The 23,717-nt window shown below is 29.4% G+C and overlaps 1 protein-coding gene across 4 annotated transcripts in view; it reads left to right on the top strand.

The window, feature by feature from the left end:
- LOC131853443 (aquaporin AQPAe.a-like) overlaps positions 1–23,717 on the top strand; it is a 76,685-nt gene that overhangs the window by 24,648 nt on the left and 28,320 nt on the right. For 3 of the 4 annotated variants that reach the window (XM_059204330.1, XM_059204331.1, XM_059204333.1), the window contains one exon: positions 13,033–13,229. In XM_059204330.1, the coding sequence (XP_059060313.1) occupies positions 13,033–13,229 (197 nt within the window). Of the gene's footprint in view, positions 1–9,091; positions 9,386–13,032; positions 13,230–23,717 lie in introns of those variants that run through there. The other variant, XM_059204332.1, reaches the window with a different exon arrangement.

Consider the following 23,717-nt stretch of genomic DNA (forward strand, 5'->3'; position numbering starts at 1 on the left):
AGATGCTATAATTTATTTCTTCAAATTATTCCGGCATAGAAATGAGCATTGTTACTACTGCTGTATTGGAAATGTGTTACAGAAATGTTTCGTTGATATATTTCAAACTATTTCTATGATATAGTTCCGCTTGACATCATAATAAAAATACCTACATTCGTAGATCAATTTGCGATGGATGAATAATGCGCAGAATATATATGTTATCGTATTTATTTTGCGTGCCAACGGTAAGTGAATTTAAACGATTAGCGGTCAGCGTATTGTACATTCAAGACTGTGTTGACACGGCGACACGGACGTTCACAGTCACGGCCGCTTTACGTAGAACAATACACTTTTAAGATGAAATGTACATCTTAAATCTGTATTGTTCTTACCTTCTTAATCTTCCTTTTCTTCTAGAAATAATATAATTGGTTGCATGTTTATTTCCCTATGAAAAATTAGTAGTAGTGTTGTTATATTAGTAGTAGCACAGATAATATAATATTACATAGTAGTAGTATGTAATATTATATTTTCTGTGGCAGTAGTATATTTCCAGAGCAATATAGTAGTATTATCAATATTACTCTGGAAATTTATTTTTATCTTAAACCTTCGTTGTTTACAGATCAGCTAGGATATATATTCACTCTGTAACTTCGCAGAAGTGTATTTTTTATGAACAGAAACTTGTTTGCATTTCCAGCCGTATTAAAACCTTTGCATGATTCATGTATATTTGAGAAATTACAAAAAAAAAATATTATACCTACTGGGAGCAACTTGATTTTCTTTTTTTTACACGCACTGATCATTTTTATCCAGCTGTAGAAAGTTTTATTGGAACTAAAATGGTACTTAATGGTATTTCTAATTAATACAAATATTGATTGGAACGTTTCAATTTGAATCTCGTACGATTTATTACGTCGTCGTCGTCGTCTTACCTTTTTATCTGTAACTATTTATTATAAATTACTATTGTCTGTCGTTTTGTTGTCACTGTTAATTTATCAATTGTTAGCGAGCGTGCGCGAGACTGCCTCTACTATTGTCACGGCCAAGGGAATTTTTCCATATTTTATTTATTCAAAGTATTATGATCAATAATTTGATTTCTGAATAATTTGAACTGTAATTTTACCGACTATGTAATAAGATTTGTGTGAAAATAAACATGTATGCTCTTATTTTATAATAATTCGCACCTTCTTATCGTGACGATATAATAGGGAAGTAAAATATATGTAGATATAGAGATGCTATTTTCCATCGACAGTATTATCAATATATATATATATTGTTTAACTGTAATGCAAAAGTGATGGCTCACCTAATGGTAAGTGGTAAGCGTCGTGGATATCACGTAATCTTGCGTTACTATTCAAGAAGACTAAGTTGTCATGCCTCAATGTCTTATAATTTATTGTCCGTATTGAAAAATGTGTTTCGATTCAAGAGCGAGTTATGCTGTGTTTTGACAAATCTTACAAAATAATGTGTGTGTAATAGGTAAGACATTATATTATCTGTGGTAAGACTAAAATACGCATACTTTTACAAACCTATCCGGTAGTATAGTTACTGTTAACACTATGAGGTACCTCATAATATTTTAACTTGGCAAATTATAAGATTTTTTAAATTATAATATCATTATCCACTAAGTAAAATATGCGTAATATCATTTAATAAAACATAAGTTTGAATATTTGTTCAGCTGTATTGAACTGGTAGGTATTGCTTCTGTTGTTATTGCGCACCAAGGGCCCAAGAAAGAATATCGTGAATATAATTAATATTGAATTAGTAATAACAAAATTTGTTGTGTGTTATGCAAGACCGTCTTTATTATAGCTAAAAACAATTGTATGAGTCAACATACAGTCACTACTGTTCACTCCGATCGATCCCCTGTTCAATTCAAACGGGGAAATTACGACAGCCTGAGCCGAGGTTCGAATCCCTAGTTCTCTCACTTTAAAATGGTATCTGTTGCTCTCAGATTAAAATGGTATCCGTCAGGTGGGACTTGGGCTTCAGCCGCTCCATAAGTCCATCCGCGGTTTTGAAGAGCCGCCTGCACTCACCCCTTATCGTCCGGTGAAGCTGTAAAGGCCAGCTGCGGACAACAGCATTAGAGTAGTCCGAAAACAAAAATGTCAAGCCAAATGGGACATTGTCAAATGTCGATGTATTAATTAATATTATATTTAATAAAGCATTTCCAATTGCTGTAGTGGTTGTTTACAATACACATTATATATGTATATTGTACATGTTATACAAACGGGATGTTTTCCGAGATAGTATTATTTATCAGCTCCGGATATTTTAATACTTGAAATATCGGGAGCCACTTTAGTTATCTCGGCATTTATAAAATGCTAGTTACTCGCCCCGACTTCATACGCCAGCACATTTATTATACGTGTAAACCCTCCTATTTAATCACTCCATCCACTGCTAAAAATAGCATTAAAATGCGTTGTGTAGTTTAAAAGATCTAAGCGAACAGACAGCGGAAGCGATTTCATTTTATACTATGTAAAGATGTACAAATTTACATACAAATTCTCGTATGGTTACAAATTTTATATTGAAATCGATTTGTTTTTTATATTTGCGAGTAAATAAAAATATATACCCACATTATGTAAAGGAAACATCCATCTTAATGCAGTAAAACGTTTGAAAACAGATTAAATAATAATTACAAAGTTCAAATGCCTATTGTTAGATAATTTATAAAGATAATTCGAATGACGCACAGTACAGGTAGTATGCAATTTGCAATATATTTTACGTATGTATATGACGTGTGGGTAGTATTTATGTGCAATTCATTGTCATGGGCGCAATGTTCGTTCACAATACTGATAATTTTCTATCATACATAAAGTATTGTAATATTTTATAGTTACATAAATAGCAATTGTAGAGCCATCACCGTGTGTTGATATTAATTGCAATTAGTATCTGTCAAAATAAAAAAGAACTATGCAAATTTTATAACCTTTTTCGTCGCAGCTTAAATCGTATACAAAATTTTTCTCAAGGAACCCAAATGCAATCGTATAGCGTATTACAGTAATAATATAATAAAATTAATGTTTAGGGAAGTTCACAATTGTTGTGTCAAAACAATTCACAGATGCATATTCATAAAGGTCAATAGAAGCACGAAACATAGATTTTGGACTTAGAATGGTCCAAAATATTTTTTACGAGGATTACATACAATTTTTGAAGTTTTATGTTCATTGCCGCCGTGTCGAGCTCTATGTAAAAACTTTTTTTTTATTTTTTCCGAAAAAGTACTTATGACGTGATCTTGTAATGATTAAAAGTTTAGTTATAGTTCATGTTATACGTAAATTATACAAAAACTATACATTACATAATACATTGTTTGATTTTGGAGCTTCTAATTAAATTCTATTGTTCATGACATCTGATATCGCATATCGTAACTTAGACCACGATTAACGTGTTAATGTTAGTAAAATCCTTACTATTAGAGCAAGAACACTTCAAGCAATAACCAATATAAGTAATAACATAATTGTTTTTGAAACAGATAATGAAAACATTTCTCTCTATCTTTAATGAAATTTTTAACTGTAGCAAAGATTCGATACATTTTATTCACTTTTGTTCATACATTTAATTCAATCGAGTTTATATGACCCTCTGCTCTGTTCTAATGAAGTCTCGCAAAACGTATCCTTTGTATTATCTGTGATATATATTGTCTATGTACCTTTTAATCTAATCCTTCAAGCCGTTTTAATGCAACAAACATCCAAAAATTGAAACACAAGTTTTCACACATATCATATTAATATATAAAAACATAAGTACTTGTTGTGTATATTATCAGAAGCCCTTAAAAGCTTGATAGTGTAGTGATAAGTGTGGTCCAATTAACTACCATAACCATTAGTAGTCTATGTGCTTGACAGATTATTTTGTTTTTTGATATCTGTGTCAAGACCATCTTTTGTTACTGATCCGCTGAGTTGATGGCTTTTCTTATTAATGTGTTTCTGAATGGTATTCTCAGAAATTAAATTATCTTGAACTCTAATAGAAAAACTTTAGACTAATAAGAACAATGTAATAAAAACAAAATAAACATTGAGTTTTCCCGCGAGATAGGTATAATTTTAAACCGATTAGTCAACATAATTGCATTAACTTTTGATCATCTGCTTGAACTTCAAAATTTCAAATATGGTTCAAGGCGCATTTTATGCCACGGAAATTCATTGACGTTCTACAATGCTCTCTTGGTAACAATATTTGCTCACACATGCAAAAATGTATCTGCAACAGAATAATAGGAGGAGGCTTATTCAAAAATAATAACACATCAAATATTCGAATTCAAACTATACTGACTGAACTTTACGATTCTTTTTTCAAATTCAACTTATGATTCCTAGTAAAATTAAAGTGGTACAATAATGATATAATATTCCAATGCAACTTTATATATTGTTGGACCGAACGACCGGAAGACTGTACCTAAAAAATTAAGGCGACGTATCACGAATATTGACGCAAGTAATCTCAATTTTTCTCAGTAATTACAAATCATTCGGAGCTGATATTTACATATATATCATTTTTCATATCTTTGATATAATTTTAATTTATTGTAGATACAAAATTCCAGTCTATAATTTTGGATTAAATTTCATATTTGTTTATTTGTTTCCCTCTAGGTCATTTCAGTTTGATTGGATACATATATCATAAGTAGACTATAACAGTGTCGTCACCTAGTAATTATGTTTTTCTTTTATAAACTTTTTACACCAATTGACCTTCACATAGTATTTTAGATACAAAAATAGTCAATAATTAAATATCGAAATTCGTGATTATTATCACGCCACATGCTGTCGAACAAAAAAGATTGCTAAATAATTATCGATGTTATGAAGGAAAATGATAAAATATAAATATTTTCAATCACAAAGGTAATCAAAACAGATATTAAGCCTTTGTTTTCCCATAAATCGATTGAAAAATCAATGGACTTATGGAAAAGCAAAGAATAAAGATGTAAATACATATTTAATCATTTATATTATAAAACTTTCTTACTATCTTAAACATTTTATTTCCTATAATTCTACCTATTACTCGATTATTTGATGACGAATATTACAGGTTTTACCACCATCAAAGACTTGAAGTTAGACCCTACTAACGTCTCTACTTAACTTACTCTGTAATTTTCTTCTATAGTACTTTCATTGATCTCTTCTAAACAATCTACAAAAACGACGCCACAACGTCAATATTTTTCAAAGTGTCATTTCTAAGGGTCATGGCCTATAAATGCATACATGTGATATAAAAATATGGATTGCATTTATCTTACAAAGTGTGGCGTGCAAACATGTTTTCTTAATACTCGAGGCTGAGACAACCGTCCGCCTACTCACTTATCTACTGCACACATTGCCTCAACTACTGAATTTTTATTACTACTGATAAACTCTATGGTGTTTACTTATATCCGATATGTTGTAACAGTAGCCGCGGAGGCAAAAGGAAAATAATTGATAAGAGAATTCACGATTATTTCATTCGTTTTATAGTTCTTTCTAGCAGTTGAGTATATTAATAATTAACTATACGTTTACTATAGTTCAATATTAGTGGTTATTAATTTGTTTCTAACAAATTTCTGTCGTTTACACCTTTAACAAATATCATCCATGCAAAAATCTTTTCTATAGAAAAAACAGCATAGGATTTTTTAAAATGTGCGTATATATAAAGGTTTCTAAAAGGTCGGCAATACTCACGTAACTGGTGTTTAAGGAGTCCACAGGCTACGGTAACCATTTACCATCAGATGGTCCCTATGCTTAATTACTACCTTTGTGGTTAAAAAAAAGAGATTTGCAGGCTAAACGAGTCGATAGAAAGAAAGAAAGAACGAAAATACTTCATTTCTTCTATACTTGGAATATTATAAACAAAATTACATACATACACAATACGTAATGGTCAATAAAACATCATTAACGATAAATTAATTAATATTTAAAACATAAATAAAGACTTTAAAGATAAATATTTACATTAGACAATTGACATAGATATATCAAATTACAAAAATATTTAGTCAAGAGAGGAATATCCTCTATTTTCATATCGGTAAATATAATAGCTGCTATGTAGACCATGGGTTGTTACATGTTCTGAACATGTTTAAAAAAAAAATATTTTCTAATCGCGTGTGAATAAAGAAATCTACATACATAATCTCGTGTCCGTAACCCAAACCAACCGTGGCACGCAATCGGATCGGATAAGATAAAACACGCTATCGTTACAATTATCTTATGCACCTGGAGCAAACACTAAACAATGAGGATGCACTTCTAATTGTTTGCTTAGTGCATTGATACCTACTAGTATGCATCATTTACATTCCATAACTTAATTATACTATTATATTATGTATCGTACGTAATTGCGTAAGATGGCGCTTAGAGATACCACTAATGTCTGCCTTAAAGGCTCAGTTTAATATGAAAACAAACCTTATCAAAAGATATAGCTAGTAATGCAGAGTTAGAGAGAAACCTAGAAAACTGGTTGCCTCTCCTAGAAAGTTATAATATCGATAGCATGCACGCTTTCGATATAAATAAATTTGATCATAACAATAACATACCACTACGACTGTTATCATATATGTACCCAAATAGAGTAGCCAGATACATTTTCGACTGCGATTATGTGGTCAAAACTTGAATTGCCCATATTTCTTTATTGTTAAAATGTATTTAGTTTGATTGATTTAAAAAAGCAGCAGGCAAAATTCTTGCTCGTTCTTCTTGTGATGAGTCTGTGTTCCGAAAAGATTATTTCTCTTTTGTTGGGTATATTTTGAATCCTACGGGGCAAGGGGAGAGAGGGCGCCTAGCGTACTGTCTGTCGTGGATTACATTTGATCACCTGATGATCATCAATAATTCGATCACATAATTCGTAAAATTTACTAATATCAAAAACAAGTAACGTATGATATTTAGGAGATTCTATCAGTATTCTAGGTTTAACGAATAACTTGATTGATTGATTTAAAATTTAACAAAAAGCCTATCTGCTGTCATAGGTAAATATTAGTATTAATATAGGTTCATAAATTAATTTAAAAAATATTTTATAACGTTTAATAGTTAATCGACTATCAGCGAAGCGTATTTACCGTATATACATTATTAAATATATTTTTTTCTGACAATCTATACTGCAATTATTCCGTCTGAATAGACATAATGATTGTCTGATCATTTATTCACTGAGACGAGGAAAATATGTTGAGACAGTTGGAAATTTACTGAAGAGCGTGTAATTTATGTGTAGACATAATCAAAGATCTTAGTTTAAAACATGATTGATGTTTTTATACTATTAGATGATTATATCTAGACTCTAAATCTAGGCGGGTAGACAGAGGGCATATGACATTGACCCTTATCCTTACATTAACTTCTGATTCTCCCCTACTCCTTTTAGAAGTCAGTCTTCTATTCATTTAAGTCTTTTTATGTTTAAACATACATTAAAAATCAAGTTATAACTATGTATTATAGTTTTTTATGGTCTATAATTTTAATTATATAGTTTTACTGATTTCCTGTAGTTCCATCGGTTTATGAACGATTCTCAAACTTTATAGTACTAGTAAGTACCATTACAATGAAGTATGGCTTCTTGTAAGGTCTACTTGGGCTACTGACTAATAACATTGAGTGTCTGCTCTCCGACTCGAATTACGTCATCAACACGAGAATTCTCAAGAACATTGTTTTACATAAGTTGCTTTGTACATTCAGCTGTAAAAATATTTTTTTTATATATTCAATACAGTAGAAGGACACGTCTTTTACCATGATAGATTAAAGTACATAAGTATGTATATCAAGCATCCCAATTCATCTAACGTTGTTATTTGACAATTTTCCTGACTACTCCTCCTGAGGTAAGTCATGAAGGTTTGTTATTACATATACATTGTAAATAATGTACGAGTACATGTACATAAATTGTTTTCTAGAACAATCTACGTGAACGTATTATATATGAAAATTCTTGTATGAATTCAGCTGTTTATATGCAAATATGCAGTGTCGATTGACTCGCGTGCTATAAATCTAATGGATTACTCATCTTTGTAATATTGCCTGGGTGATCCACTGGTCGATTGATTTAAACAATTTATAAACTTGAAAGGCAATACGTTATCATTGGAAAGTGTTAGAAATATTTGTACAGTAATGAATATTGTAGGTATATAAATAAATCTTATATTGGAAGATATTTTCCGTTTGTGATCGGTTCGTATTGACGTATAGAGATGATAAAATAAAAATGTCGCACTATCTCTGTTATATAGTGTTCAGCACATTGTCTCAGAGCCAATTTAGCAAACGGAACTTTCTAAATTTGTTTTAGATCTAGCTTCTGCTAAACTAGCTCTGTAATTTACTTGATAGCATTTCAGTTTTGGACCAGGTCGAAATTCATGTGTATATTATATATTCGATGTAAGCGAATGACTTACAAGTAACTATGTATATGTACATAGCTACACAGCTATTACTTTCAGTGACATTAAAAAGAAATTGTTAATTCGAAATTTAAAAAAGTCTTTCCGAATAATACGGGTCACGCTAATTAGAAGATCTGTTTATTTCAGTGTATGTATATTGTTTTATGTTTCAGATAGGTATTTAAAAACAACTTTAAGAATTCCTAATGCTAATTAACTTAGAAAATTATACGGCTAACATAAAAATAAGAAGATCACAAAGTAAATCCTATATTACAAATATAGACACTTAAAAACTTGACCTCGAATTACATTTAAAACGCGTGTCATACCACTACCGTGTTAGAAACAATGCTGATGATCCTCCCCAATTTCACGCAACTGTTCCGCCGTCCGTGTCCGATGAGATGGCGAATAAAATTATCACTCGTTTGTAAATATATTCAGAATCGAAATGCCGAAGTTACTTGTCTTGTTACCTGTCATCCTGAGCGCAGATCTGAACAGGTCCACCGCCGCACTCAAGTGTATGTAACGCGAGCGAATGGTGGTGTCTACTCGTACACGCTAAAAACGCACACACAATTCACGAACTCTCGAACTCGATTTTTACGTGACGAAATCTTTGGTCGTCTTCGGAATTTTTCAATTAAGCACAAATAAAATTAAAGTTTACCGGTGGTTTTATTAGTCTTATTACATTGTGCGGTCGGGGTGACAGACCGCAGTGAACTAGAAAGTGTATATAAACGCGTTTTGTATAAATTGTAAAAATGAAAACGGATTATGCGATGGATGAAATGCAAAAGCGTAAGTGGATGTTGCCATAGTTTTGGTCTTTGTATTTTATCATTATAATACAAATGTATGTTTCTGATTAGGTAATAATAAATTGCTTGAATATTGTCACACTAACTACATATTGTTTACATGTTTTAAAAATGGATCATCTCATTATATATTACACATGCGTTCATTATTAAAGATTCATTAATAGATAGATAATATTAATATAATATATATATTTATAATATGAATAATTTAAAATTTGTGTTCTACTACAAAAATTTTCGAAATCATTTAAGAAAAAAATATGTCTAATCTGGAAGAGAGTACTTAATGTTTTAGATTAAATAAATAATCAATAAAGGAACCACTTAACATACCTATAAATAAAAAAAATATGCATGAGTTAATTTAACAACAGTTACAAATAATATTATATGAATATAAATTATGTCAACATTTTACATTTCATTAGACAATTACCTTAGTTTTATTTTGATGAGATTCATCAAAATCAAAACTAAAATAATTATCTCATTGTTCATCAACAAATAAAAATAACAAAAATTTTATATCATCTGTTGTTATGTTATAACGCAAAAATATTTAAATAGAATATAGTCATTAAATTTTAAAATCTGCTATAAATTTGCAAAGAATTACAATGCAGGTAGATCATAACCATTATAAGTTTGATATTGTTTGAAAAATTATAGGCGTTATTAATAAGATCCTTCTTTTTGGAATCAGTTTATAAATATCCGTCTCGTCTTACAGAGTCATGATATTATTTGCATATAATTTGTTCAACAGATAAATATTATTCCTCATCAAGGACTGAACATATGTTTTTGTCTATTTACATCATTGTAGTACGTCGTATATTCACATTTAAAATTAAATTTCCTATTTATTACCATATCTCATTATCCTATTACATTACAATATTGCGTTTGTTAATGTTTTATGTTTACAAAAACAATAGATCTTTAGTAAGTTTTTCATATGTATGATTTACTCAACAGTAGGTTCTTAATTTCAGCCTTTTTTTATTTGCCATTATTGTGATGTATGTGCTTGCATTTTGCTTCTGATAGTATGTTAGACGAAGTACAATTTTCTGTATATATCACGATTACTTCGCTAATATTGAGCAGTTTTTCATCATGGTTTTTGTTATTGACATGGTTTGCTCCATTTTATTTTCGTACTAACTTATTTAGTAGAATAATAACTTTTTTCATGGAACAATACTCTCTTAAATTAGTCTATGATACAAAAGTGTAAGCGATCAAAATGTCCAAATATTTTAATGACTTCCACAATTTAATTTAGATGTTCATTAGTTAATCTAGTTCCATATACGAGACATAATATTCCATTCACAAATTAGTAATGTTATTATAATCAGACATATAATATTCCGTTACTCTTATTAAGATGCAATTAAAACATCGTTAGAGTACGAATTTACATGAACTAATTATAATATTGAAACTAATTATTTTTCTTTAAAGTGATTAGCTGTTATTAATTTATAATAATGGAAAGTTGTCTGAATCTGATATTTGCATACTTATACATATGTTTTGAAATAGTATAAGGTACACGCTGCGTTAATTTCATTCACTGTTATGAATGTGTAGTGTAGTGTAGTGGAGGGTGGTAGTATAAGCATGGAGTCATATCTATTGTGGTACTTGGTGGAGAATCATTTATACATAGTATAAAAGAAAGTCACAACGAATTTTGAAGCGGTTTTTTTAATAGATAGAGTGATTCAAGAGAAAGGTTTATATGTATAATACATGTACACCCAGGCGAAGTCGGGGCGAGTAGCTAGTTCTTCAATAATTAACTTTTATGATATGGCTGAGACTGTGGTCACTAATCCGTATTACTAATTATTAATAAGACTTGTAAATACTTTTTTCTTTCTAATTAGACTCATGATTTGCCTTAACACACTCTGTGCAGAGTAAATGCAATCATTTATGTATTCGTTGAAATTGGTATAAAAAGGACTTATAGCCTACACTATATACACTATATAGGTCTGCAGACAGCTTTTAACTTTGTGTATTTGTGATAATTTGCCCCCGTTTAAAACGTTATTTATTACGAATCATTGCCTCAAACATAATTACAGTCATAATGTTTAAATTACATAATATTGTTACTAAATGTATACTTCTATCATTTAATTTAATTTCATTGGGTTTAAATATAGATTATAACTATATATTTATCATCTAATCGGTTTTATATTTGCGACTACACCTAATTACCAGTAAGATATTATGATTCTTATAATAGGTGCAATCAAAAAAGATGAATCGCAGATATCTCTGTAGTGACTCCAACATATTTATGTATAGTAACATAAATTATTACTACATTTCGATTTCGTTTGGAGACGTAGGTCATTTTTGTCACATCTTTATTTCTTTACTTTTATATCAAAAGCGTAAAATTATGACAAGAGCATAAACTATTTGTCATTTTGAACGTTTGTCTATCGATATTAATTATTGTGTGTTAATGTCAGTAATATTAATAATGAATAATTGAATGTTTGAATTTGAATTTATGAATTGAATAAATTTACAAAATATATTTAATATTGGGATATTTTCAATACGCCATTTAAAATTTTATTAATTAATTCAATAATCAAATAATATATGGCGACGTATAGCTTTTTATTTATTCTTGTTTGTCAGAGATTTCTTTATTTATTCTTCTATTTACCACCAAGACAGTTTCGAAAACTTAAATAATTCTTGTAAGTTCGAGAACGAGCTTTTTAATACTATATACAAAGTTTAAAAATACCTTACGTACTTTAAGTTAGTAGAAAAAATATATTGTTATGACGTGCAATTCGGTATTTTTTTGTATTAGCTCTATAAATAGTTCGCAGAGACAATTATGCCAAATTATTAAAAACAACTTCAAATATTTATTAATGGGTTGGAAAATTTTAGGTGCGTGTATAGGACTTGGTTACTTTGAGACACGAGGAACAAAAAACTAATCGTATAGCAATTTGAGATTAATTTTATATTGATTGCGAAAGAATTGATGTTTGTTAAAAAATATTTGTAAATAATTTTTTAGGAATTAATATAAAAAATATGTACTGACTTACAACTAACGAAATAATAAAACTGAACTGGGTAATTTCTATACTTTACACGACAAGTGATGTTTTCTAACGGAGTTTATAAAATGAGATGGTTCTATGTTCGATAGCTACGTATGTGTTAATCTATAACTTCCTAATATGAATAAATCATTTGAATTTATACTCTACTTATGAAAAGTCATCTCATCATTATATATCTATTTATCATTTAGAATATAATAAGAGTAATATCCTTGGAGAATTTATAAAACGTTACCTAGCCTCAAGCTAAGCTGAGTTTGTTTTATGAGTACTAGGCAACTGATACTTTGATACATTTTTTTTTTAATACATAATACATATAGAAAAAACACAGATTTATACAAACAACCATACTCATTTATAATACAAATGTTTATACTGTACGATATATTGAACCCACTACTATCGAAAATAAAGCAGTGTGCTAAACCGCCAGACAATCGAGGTCATGTAATAAGATTAGTACGCTTATTTTTTATTAAATTATACCTGTGGTCCTTAGGAACAACCTCGGTGATCGGAGTGGCAGAAATAACAAACAACAAACTGATCTGGCGGCAACTGTTCGCCGAATTGCTGGGCACATTCCTGCTGACCTCCGTGGGTGTGGCTGCCTGCATCACCATCAGTTTAGACAGCGCTCCACAGACTACCAGCATTGCGCTCTGCTTCGGTCTGCTCGTTGCTACTATAGTTCAGGTCAGTATCTAATAGTAATTTTTAAGTGACTACAAAAAAATTCTTCGATTTTTTTTCTTTGCGAATGGGAATTAAAATATTAGCGTTATTTGTATATTGACACACTAGTATAAATCAGGTCTGAAACGGCTTAAGCAGCTTACATGACTGTTTTAGAGAAACTATAAAAATATACACGTTGCGATGTAGCAAAAACAATTGCGTCCTTTATTGTATCAACTCGTATCGCACAAGTTTGTGTGTAGATATATATATCATAATTTACTTTACTTTTTATTTCCATAATATTACTATAATACTATTTACACTTTTGTTATATCTAATCTACAAACTAATCTCAAGTAGTAACCAATTATTTTATCAAATACGTGCAATCTTTTAAATATGATAGCATATGTTAAAAAATGTAAATCTATATTAGGTGATAGATGTTTTGTGTTCCAAAAATCTATAGATATATGTAATATCAGAACCTCTTCATAATGACAATGAATTCCGATCTGAATGATATAGGCACTGGAGAAATCTCAGCGATTTATTATTAAGAGTCAGTCAAAATTATAAATTGAGATACCAAGTTTTTGTTATCTCCCAAATTTAAACTCAATGTTTTAGCTCTAGTGTCGTAGTATAAACCAATGGAGTACGATCTTAAATAATCAATAAACTAATAGTTTAATGTAGGTAACATTATATTTTCGAAATTCCCATAAATAATGGGATAAGATCTTCAGATGCGGGCGATACACCACAAGGCCTTGTAATACATACAAATTATAAATCAGAATAATCTATATCACAACTATTATAAAAAAAGCTATAGCTGTTTATAACTATTATTGTAAATAACATATCAGTACTAATCCTTTAACTATTCTAACACTATTAGTAGGTAGGTATACAGTTTATAACAACAAGCGATAAAAATATTAATCCTATTACTAACAAAATTGTCTTTTTATAAAACTCTATCTATGAAACTGAATCACCTTGATTATATGTTAGTCACATCTTAAAATGTTATAGGATAGTAATTAAGGACACGAAAATGTAGGTATTTAAAATCTAGATGCTTTATTATGACAGTGTTTGCGTCAGACACGTTCGGGATAAAAATGTCTGATTGTACAAGTATATTTTTATATTTCAAGTTGTATTTCTTTGAAGCATATAGCAGATATAAATATAATTAAAACATAGAATAAAAACTCGTTTCTGTTCTATATTTTAATTATATTTTTATATTAGACTAGTATAACGTTATTTTATGCTCTATTAAAGAAATCGATTGTACTTTTTTTATGTGTAGTTATATTTTCTTTTTATTTTTTATACATGTTTACATATTATACATGTTTAGCCGAAATTAAACAAATTTTAAGGATTCCTATTTGACAGAGCTTATATTGGTCACATGTTAATTTGTTATAAGTTTTAATAATGTAATATGATTATTAATCATGACCACTAATGTAATTAAATTTAATCATTGAAAAAAAGTTACTGTTCCACAAAACGTCATATTTTGTATCTTTCTTAAATCCTCTTACATACTCGTAATATACTTTTCTCTCTATACATGTATACATTTAACTCCACACATCAGATATACACTAGTTTTGAAGCTATTACACAAAAAGTATTGTAAAATTTGAACAATAAACGAATATTCCCACGCTGTCGGAGATTGTGGTCACTCATGTGTTGAGATTAGAGTACGAATGTAGCGGTCATATTCGATATCATCAAGAGTCGATATGCAAATAAGTCAACTGACCTTGACTGATCGAAATGTGTTTATTAACTAGCACTTTCCATAATATTTATTCATTAAATCGTTTTAATTTATATTCAAAATACAATTCATACGTACATTGCATTTGTTATTATGATATATGTTATGATTTAATTGCCGATTCTATTTAAATATACTTGAAATGAGTACAGTTACATCTACTTTCAGTTACATATTACTGCGATTTTTTGTTAGTCAGGATTAAGTTAAATGAGATTTTAGTTTTATTAATTTTTAGTACTTTTCTTAGATGTTTATTTTGCTATGTTCTATAATATGATAATAATACGAACATTATGATTATTTTAAATTAGGTACTAATTATTTTTGTCAAGTATGTTTCTGGTCCAGGGGGAGGGGCAAGTCACTTTTTCTTTGTGGCCAGGGGGTAGCTACCCACTGTCTCCCTTAAGTACACCCATGTCACCAATTGCTTATTGATAAATATTTTAATGTTTCTGAAATGTACATGGTTACCTTCATTAATAGGTACCTATCTTCTTTTATGAATGGTATTGAATTAACGTTAATTGACGTATCTCCTTACAAATGTAAGTTGCGTTACAACAAATACGTTATAATTACGTTAGGCGTATGTAGGTGTCGAAGTAAGAAAGGTATTAAGAACTGAGAAACATTGAATATTAATTTCCACAATCGTATTGTCAATCGATTACCGTGGAGTAATTTGTTTATGTAGGCGTAGTGAGAGTTGCAAAAACAATTGTGAACACAAGAATGGCGGGTGTATTTAAGCGGATTTATGATGACTTTAGATGAAATAGATTTGTGACAAGATATAATGATATATGCAGTTTGATGCTGTGGGGGGTGGTGCGTTATCTCACAGTTAAAGTAGCGTCTCAATGCTTGTGATGGCGTGGAATGCGTATTGTTATTTGAATCATATGTAGCTTTAAATTAGAGAAGTAGTGTCTCTATTTTGCCGCATTTGACCTCATGCATCGAGCTACCTTTATTTTATTGTGACTGAAGAGTTACATATGTATATAAAATCTATATTTTTTTATCTATATTTCTTCCTATAACTGTAATGACATTAAATAGAATATGCTGATTCAGTCTTCTTCAGTCACTGTTTTCAGTCTAAACCTAAAACTATGTAATATTAATTATTATAATGGTATTTGAAAACAGTGAGGGCAGAGTTTCTTGTCGGTTATTGTTAGCTAAAACTACTTTTAAGACTGATGGTAGATTAGATTTTTAATAATTGTCTGTTAGATCTACATGAATAAAGATATTTTTGATTTGATTTCATTCTGAAGACTATAGACAACTGAATATATCGGCATCTAAAGAAGATTGGAAGTAGACTGGGGGCGTTCCTACGCTCCTGCACACAATTTCATTTCAATGAATAAATCGTGACCACTTGATTAATATATTTTTTTATTGACACTAAATAGGTATATAATTGTTATTATAGTAAGACAAATTGTTCGAGAGTATTATCGAGTGGTCACGAATAACGTCTGTGTGTCACGCACCCGTCGAGCACCGGACGTTGCGTAAATGAATCAATTGTGATATAATGCTTTCGTAAAAGATAGAATACACCATTTTTACTCACGATACAATTAACGTTACATGCGTTTTTGGACGAATAACGCTTTTTATACTTACATTATATTTACAGACGTTTTAGAAAATTCTGCGGTTACGTCCGCACCTAATTTCAATTGTGTACAATAATACGCTTTGTTCTGTTGGATATTTAGACATATATGTCTTTACGTTAGTTAGCTTCAGAGCCTTAGGTCTTCAGGCTGCAGGTCGTAGTTTATTTGTAGTAGTAGTAGTAAACTATGACCACGAGGATTATGTATGAACTAGCTGTACCCGCGACTTCGTCCGCGTGAAAAATAACTTTATTTTTCTAAAATAATAGTATAAAGTAGCCTTAGTTACTCCTTATTACATCAGCTACCTGCCAAAAAAAGTCCCGTCAAAATCAGTCCAGCCATTTCGGAGATTAGCCGGAACAAACAGACAAACAGACAAAAATCGTAAAAAATGATATTTTGTGCATCACGGTACATTTATATTCATATGCATGTAGTAAAAAACTGTTATATCAATATTACAAACAGACACTCCAATTTTATTTATATGTATAGATATGGTAAAAAAATACACACTACGAGGGTTTAGTGGATTTTTATAAAATGAGTATGAATATGGTTCTGTTAAATGACTGTGATAATTTTACCAGGAAACAATCACGATGATCTCTATGGGAGACCTATTGGGATATATTACGAATAATTAGGCCATTAGAATTGCAATGATTGGGTCACCATTATCTACTAATAATTTTCTTCATGTTACGAATAAAAATTTACCTACAATGTTATTATAAATTATTATATATTTACTTTTGTGGGTAGTAATAAGATACGTTGCAATAATATATGTCTTTTAATAATATGTTGAAAAAACAGCACCGTTACTTTTTAAAATATGCTTTCGTTATGTCTGAGTTTTAATAAATATTAATGTGTTTACCTATTAAAATTAAATTCAATATTTGATCATGAGATCTAAAATAAACACCATCAGTGTGCAATTTGGGTATTTGTTTTTATATTTAATTTATCTACTTAACTGTACATATCTGATATGCAGCTTTTTTCTATAAATATATTGTTATGATTTCAATCTTCTTAGTAAAGAAATCGTTACTCTGTAATTATTAATTTAGAATTACGTTTATCATGAACAGATTCACATGAATTTAAATATTCATATTACAATTTTGATTGTACACTACTGTGCGATGTGTCATAAATTGTAAAGATAGTGTCCCAGATAAAAAATCATCCTATTATCATATACTTAGGACTTAATCTTTCGTGAGTAATACTGAAAGATTTTTTTATTATATATCAGTTGTACAACCAATAATGACATTAAAATCAAACAACTATAATAATAACTGAAATTAAAGTTCATATATTTTAATATATCTATGTCTAACTAAAATATAAAACATATTAACTATGTGTTGATACAATAGAACTTAACCTAAATTACTTACGTTTTAAATATTAAAATAATAAGCAATATATTTCTCCAATAAAATAAAAAAAAAATCTATTGTGAAAAAAATTACATGCGGACTACGGGAACATACTCGTAGAGTCGTAGAGCAGTGCAGTAGTCACTAATAATGTGTAGTTCATTAACATACAAGTATCTCAAATGTAAAGGCCCTTATACCTACCATTCTTTGAGTAGTACATGATATGACCTTTAGGAACAAAATTCGTATACAACAGAACTGGTTCGCTCTCTGAGTCAATTCAAAATTGTACCAATACACGACTCTTGCGCAATATCATCATCTGTCAATCACGGATTAACATCACAATGGGACATTGACTACATTATATTATGATAGTGATGTATACAATGTATAAATATTTTATCGATAAAATATCGATACTACTATATTACCAAGTTCGTTATAATATTTACGACAGTTTAAATCAAAGATAAGTAGTGTGTTCCAATATACTAATTGCAACACTAATATTGTTATTTTTTGCTCACGATAAAACAATCAAGTATACTCTTGTTTACACGATGTAGGTATTCGATATTTCTGAATTAACTATGAATATTTTTTTAATCAAATTAAGAAAAGAATTTGTTGCACTTATACAGTAACCTCATTATAATCGCATATCTGCAAACATTAATCAATTCACAGCCATTTATTATTGTAAAAAATAAGCTTTTATTTATTATTATAATATCGATATATAAACTAACTGCACTAATTTCAGTAACAAATAAGCGATCCGCGCGTGGTCGTGACGTTCTGTCGTATTACTGACATGGGAGACAAGCTTGACAAGTTCATTGTATCTGCCTATTAAGCAGCCAAATATTCAGTATATAAATATATATACAATAGTCATCGTCATTACTAAAATCAAAATAAATACAAAAGTGTAAAAATTTATTTTGCATAATCGTTGTCTATTTATATAAAGGCAACAACATATTATAAAATTAATATAAAAACAATTGTTAGTAACAGTATTACAGAATCAAACCCCTGGGATTCGGCTTGACACTATTTTTATTCGAGACTGAATATCTCTAATGTGTAAAGTGTATAATATTTATGAATTTTCTATTGTCGGACTCAAGATGTTTATACTCATTATACTTTTGTAAACACAACTCGCGTGTTTGCTCGGAGTTTATTTCTGTATACTTACAGCATAATGTTTGTAACTGATTATAATAGTATTACAATAGCTTTAGAAGTATTAAATAATAACGATAATATTATTATTCAGATCAACTACTATTTAATATGTAATTTGGATTAATAGAGTTTTAGGAATAGGGAAATCTCTCTAAATATTCTATTAATTTTGTTTTTGTGATAGCCATAATAGCAACTATTAATATATTATTTTAGGCTCATATAAACTAATGAAATGATATAATTGTTTAAAATATTGACGCTCTGTAACTGTCTATTCAATTCATCATCATCTGCTTCATCCTTATGCCATTTATTGTTGATCCAATTGTTAGTTCATAAATACAAAGGGCAAATATAAGAAATTGCAAATTGTAATGAATCACACAAATTCATGATTTAATAATAGGGGCGGATGTTTAATTTATCATTCCAACAGTAAATGATCTGTTATTAAACAATTACACAAGTAAAGTTTGTTACATAAAACAATTTATATCATAACAAAATTGATATGAGAATTTATAAAACGAACATGGAAGTAAAACCCTATTGGTTTTAAAAAGAATGCCATAAAATAATAAAGAATAAAAATAATATTAATCTAAAAATTTTCGCCTTTTTACCGAGTAAATCAAATAAGAAAAGTATGATTGAATATTATGCGGAGAAATTATTCTTCTGCGGCCATTTCTAGTGCGTACACTTTAAATAATGATGTAAGGTCAAGATCACAAGCACACATCCACTATTATAATATGTCCAATTTATCATTCATTTTAATCTCACCGGGTCTCCGTGAGTTTACTATCATGACTATATAACAAAGTAAAAGTCAAATTTCAAGCGACATTGCATATTATACTATATAGATTAAATCAGTATACCGTTACCATGAACTCTTGTTCCTATTTGGTTGAAGTTCTTAAGTAAGGAGGCTACAACGAAATTATTTTCAAATTAGACAAAGACCGATTCTAGAAAATTCCTTTCTATAAATTTTAAGCTAATTCGAAAATGGAAATCGAAATCGTGACAGCCTGAGCCAAGGTTCGAACTCTTAGCGGTGCCTTCAGATTAAATTCATATCCGTTATTCAGGAGTTTGCCTTCAGCCACTCTGTAAGTCCTACCGCTTATTTGGAGTGCTCCCTGTCCTCGCCCCGGTTTTTGTAAGCTAAAGCCGTAAAGGCTAGATGCGAACAACAATAGTTAAAAAAAATTCAGTAATAATACCTGTTTCTTTAAAGATATATTCGCTTACCTCAGGACAAGATGTAGGAGCCCAGTGTCGAGTTATAAAATATTGTTGAATTCTAGAAATTTTTAGGATGACACGTAAACTAGTAAATACGAGTAGGTATATTGACTTTTACAGACGCCTACGTACGATCTAACGGTGTGAAATCTATACGTTATGGGACGTATGTAGATAAATCTTAACTTAATATAAAATGTAAAAAATGATCTCGACACCATTTCCAATGTAATAGTTAACTGTGTTTTCTATATGGTCATGATTTATCAACCGAATCAGTAATGTCAGACCTCATTAAATGAATAAGTCTAATTTTGGAGTTCAACGCCACACTATCTTAAATCATTATTCTTCATTGTGTATTGATTTGTGGTTTCTATTTTTCTTACGATATTGTTTTTATAGATAGCTCGATGTGATTGTATAGCGTGTTTTTTGTACCTAACATCCTTGAAAATTTTAAAAAGTATATATTATAGGTATTACAATTACAAATAAAAATATCTGAACAAATGTTTGAAACACACACTATATTCACTAAAATATGATTTTCTTGGGTTTTCACACTTTTTTTGGGAAAATAAATGTCCGTCCTCGTGGTTATAGCAACCATCCCGCTGTTTAGTTATTAAATGATAACATACAGACAGACATATTATCACATCTATAATATTAGTATGACAATTGAAGTTATCAAATATGTATCAGTTGGTCTATTTACATTTTTTATTTATATTAGACGACGACGAAGGTATTAATAAAAATTTTAATAATCTCATAACACAGAGGAACCAAGTTCAAAATTTTCTATAGTAATAATATCGATAACATATACATAGAATCATGTACACGTGTATTAAAAAAAACAATACGATATTTTGAAAGATTTTTTGCATTAAAATTTTCGGACAATATGAATTAACGATTGATGGATTTTATGGTTCTTTATGTCAGTTTTTATGTAAAAATATTTGTAATTAATATTGATAGCATTTTGCGGTTTTTATACTCGGTAATTTGGTATTACCACAGATAACATAATATTACATACCACACATGGTATTACAGACCACACATTGACATACGCTAGTTTACTTGTACGTTGTTATCGCTATTATTAATATTTTCTTGCAGATATTTCATATTATTTGAGTTGACTTGTTCAAATATATTCCCACAATATAGTATTATCTGTTTAGTATATGTTACACAATTAATCTTGAAACCGCACAGTTCCTATACAATCAACAAGTAAGGAGGCATAGTATATTAGTACGTTTACTGTATTACAAGAAATAATCGACATTAAAGCCATGTCTACAAGAGTCTTTGATTTAATGATCAATCTTATCATAAACATAATATAATCATATTGTATTCTTAAATTCAATCGATCCATGACGTGATTCGTACATTCTTATCACAGGTTTAAAAAAGCATAGTGCATTTGTGCATTTTTCTATATTCTTAATTTGAATATATAGTTAGGTACTGGCACCTACATAAATATCACAATATATTACGAAATAGCACAATAACAAAAGGCGTTGCATGAAATGTAATGGAGTTAGTGTAAAGTGCATAGAACTTTTAGGCGTTATTATCTACCATTTTCTATGCATTTTCGCGCTTAACTCGGTTTTAGTTCCCATAATTATTAGCTGAGTATGATTGATAGATGTCACCTTGAACGTGATCTAGTATTATGCGACCTATTTAGTGTCGGCCGTCATAATTTTTGGTCACGATTTCAGATGGATGGACTTTTTTTATATAAAAATATAATACCTATGCTGTTTAAAACCAGGGCTTTAATTGTATTATTAATAATTAACGATGTTATTTACAAATTTAATTATTATGGATTAAAATTTAAGGAGAGATTTTAATCGTTTGAAATAAAAATTGTTAACGCATACATTATCGTTTCATATGTATTTTATAATTTTACTTATAAATAATAATGTTATAACAATATTTCTAACATGCTTTTTAAATAATAGGTATCTACATATTTCTACATAAGGAAAATAAATGACTAACAATAAATAATATAAGGTATTGTTATTTTAAACAAAGTCAAATAAATAATACGAATAATAATAATAATAATAATAATCTCAGAACAATTCACACAGCGCCATCTAGTCCCAAGTTAAACTAGCTAAAGCTTGTGTTATGGGTACTAGATAACTGATACAAATACATAGATATTTTTTTTTCGTAAATACATACATATTATACATAGAAAATACCCAGACCGATACAAACAATCATACTCGTGAATACAAATGTTTGTGCCGTGCGAGGAATCGAACCCGCGACCATTGGACATAAAATAAATATTATATGTGACGTATTATTGTAGGAAAACTTAATTTTAATACATTTTTTCATCTATATACAGTGATATTAACTCTGGCCGAAAAACTATGTATATATTAACTTACAGATGACAAAAAGAAATCTGATCAAAATTTACATAATTGAAAGATTCAATCATGTATGATAAGAATAGTTATATAATTAACTATATATAAGAATTAAATGAAATTAAAAAATGCTTTACTTTCATGTCGGCTAAATTGAATTGAAAAATAGTCTCTATGACTGAATGTAAAAAACACTATATATTGTCCTTTTCATTTTTATGTCCTTTCTACTGCAAAATGTCAATCCTCTCATTTTAATTGTTCCATTATTTGTATTGTACATAAAATTTAACTCTGCATATTCAAATTACAATTTTGTTAAAATGAAATATTGACCGTCTGTTTGTATATATATAACTGTTACGTATATTAAGGTTAATATTGACCTTAATACAAACAGTACAGAAATCTAAGATCTGCGGCTTCCGAAACATAAATTAATATCTGAGCTTCATGGTCAACCGGACCGAAAAGATGTAATTTCATGTACGAAGTGTACATGTTGTATGTAAATTAATGTGTAATATTACGCATACATAACGTAATCATGTTAATACCTCTTGACAGTGACATATCTGTATATATTTGCCCGTGAAAGTCAGAATATAAATAGAGTCTATGTTAATATTCGTTCGATGAATTAATTGCACTAGTCATTGTGTAGATATCAATAAAGTTTATAAAAATAATTGAGTATATTCTAATGCTATTTTTATATTACATATAGCCTGAAATATAAAATTACGTACTTGTGGTTTACT

Source organism: Achroia grisella, unplaced genomic scaffold (assembly GCF_030625045.1).
Source record: "Achroia grisella isolate CSIRO2021 unplaced genomic scaffold, CSIRO_AGI_Agris_v1 utg902, whole genome shotgun sequence".
In the NCBI taxonomy this organism is placed as follows: Eukaryota; Metazoa; Arthropoda; class Insecta; order Lepidoptera; family Pyralidae; genus Achroia; species Achroia grisella.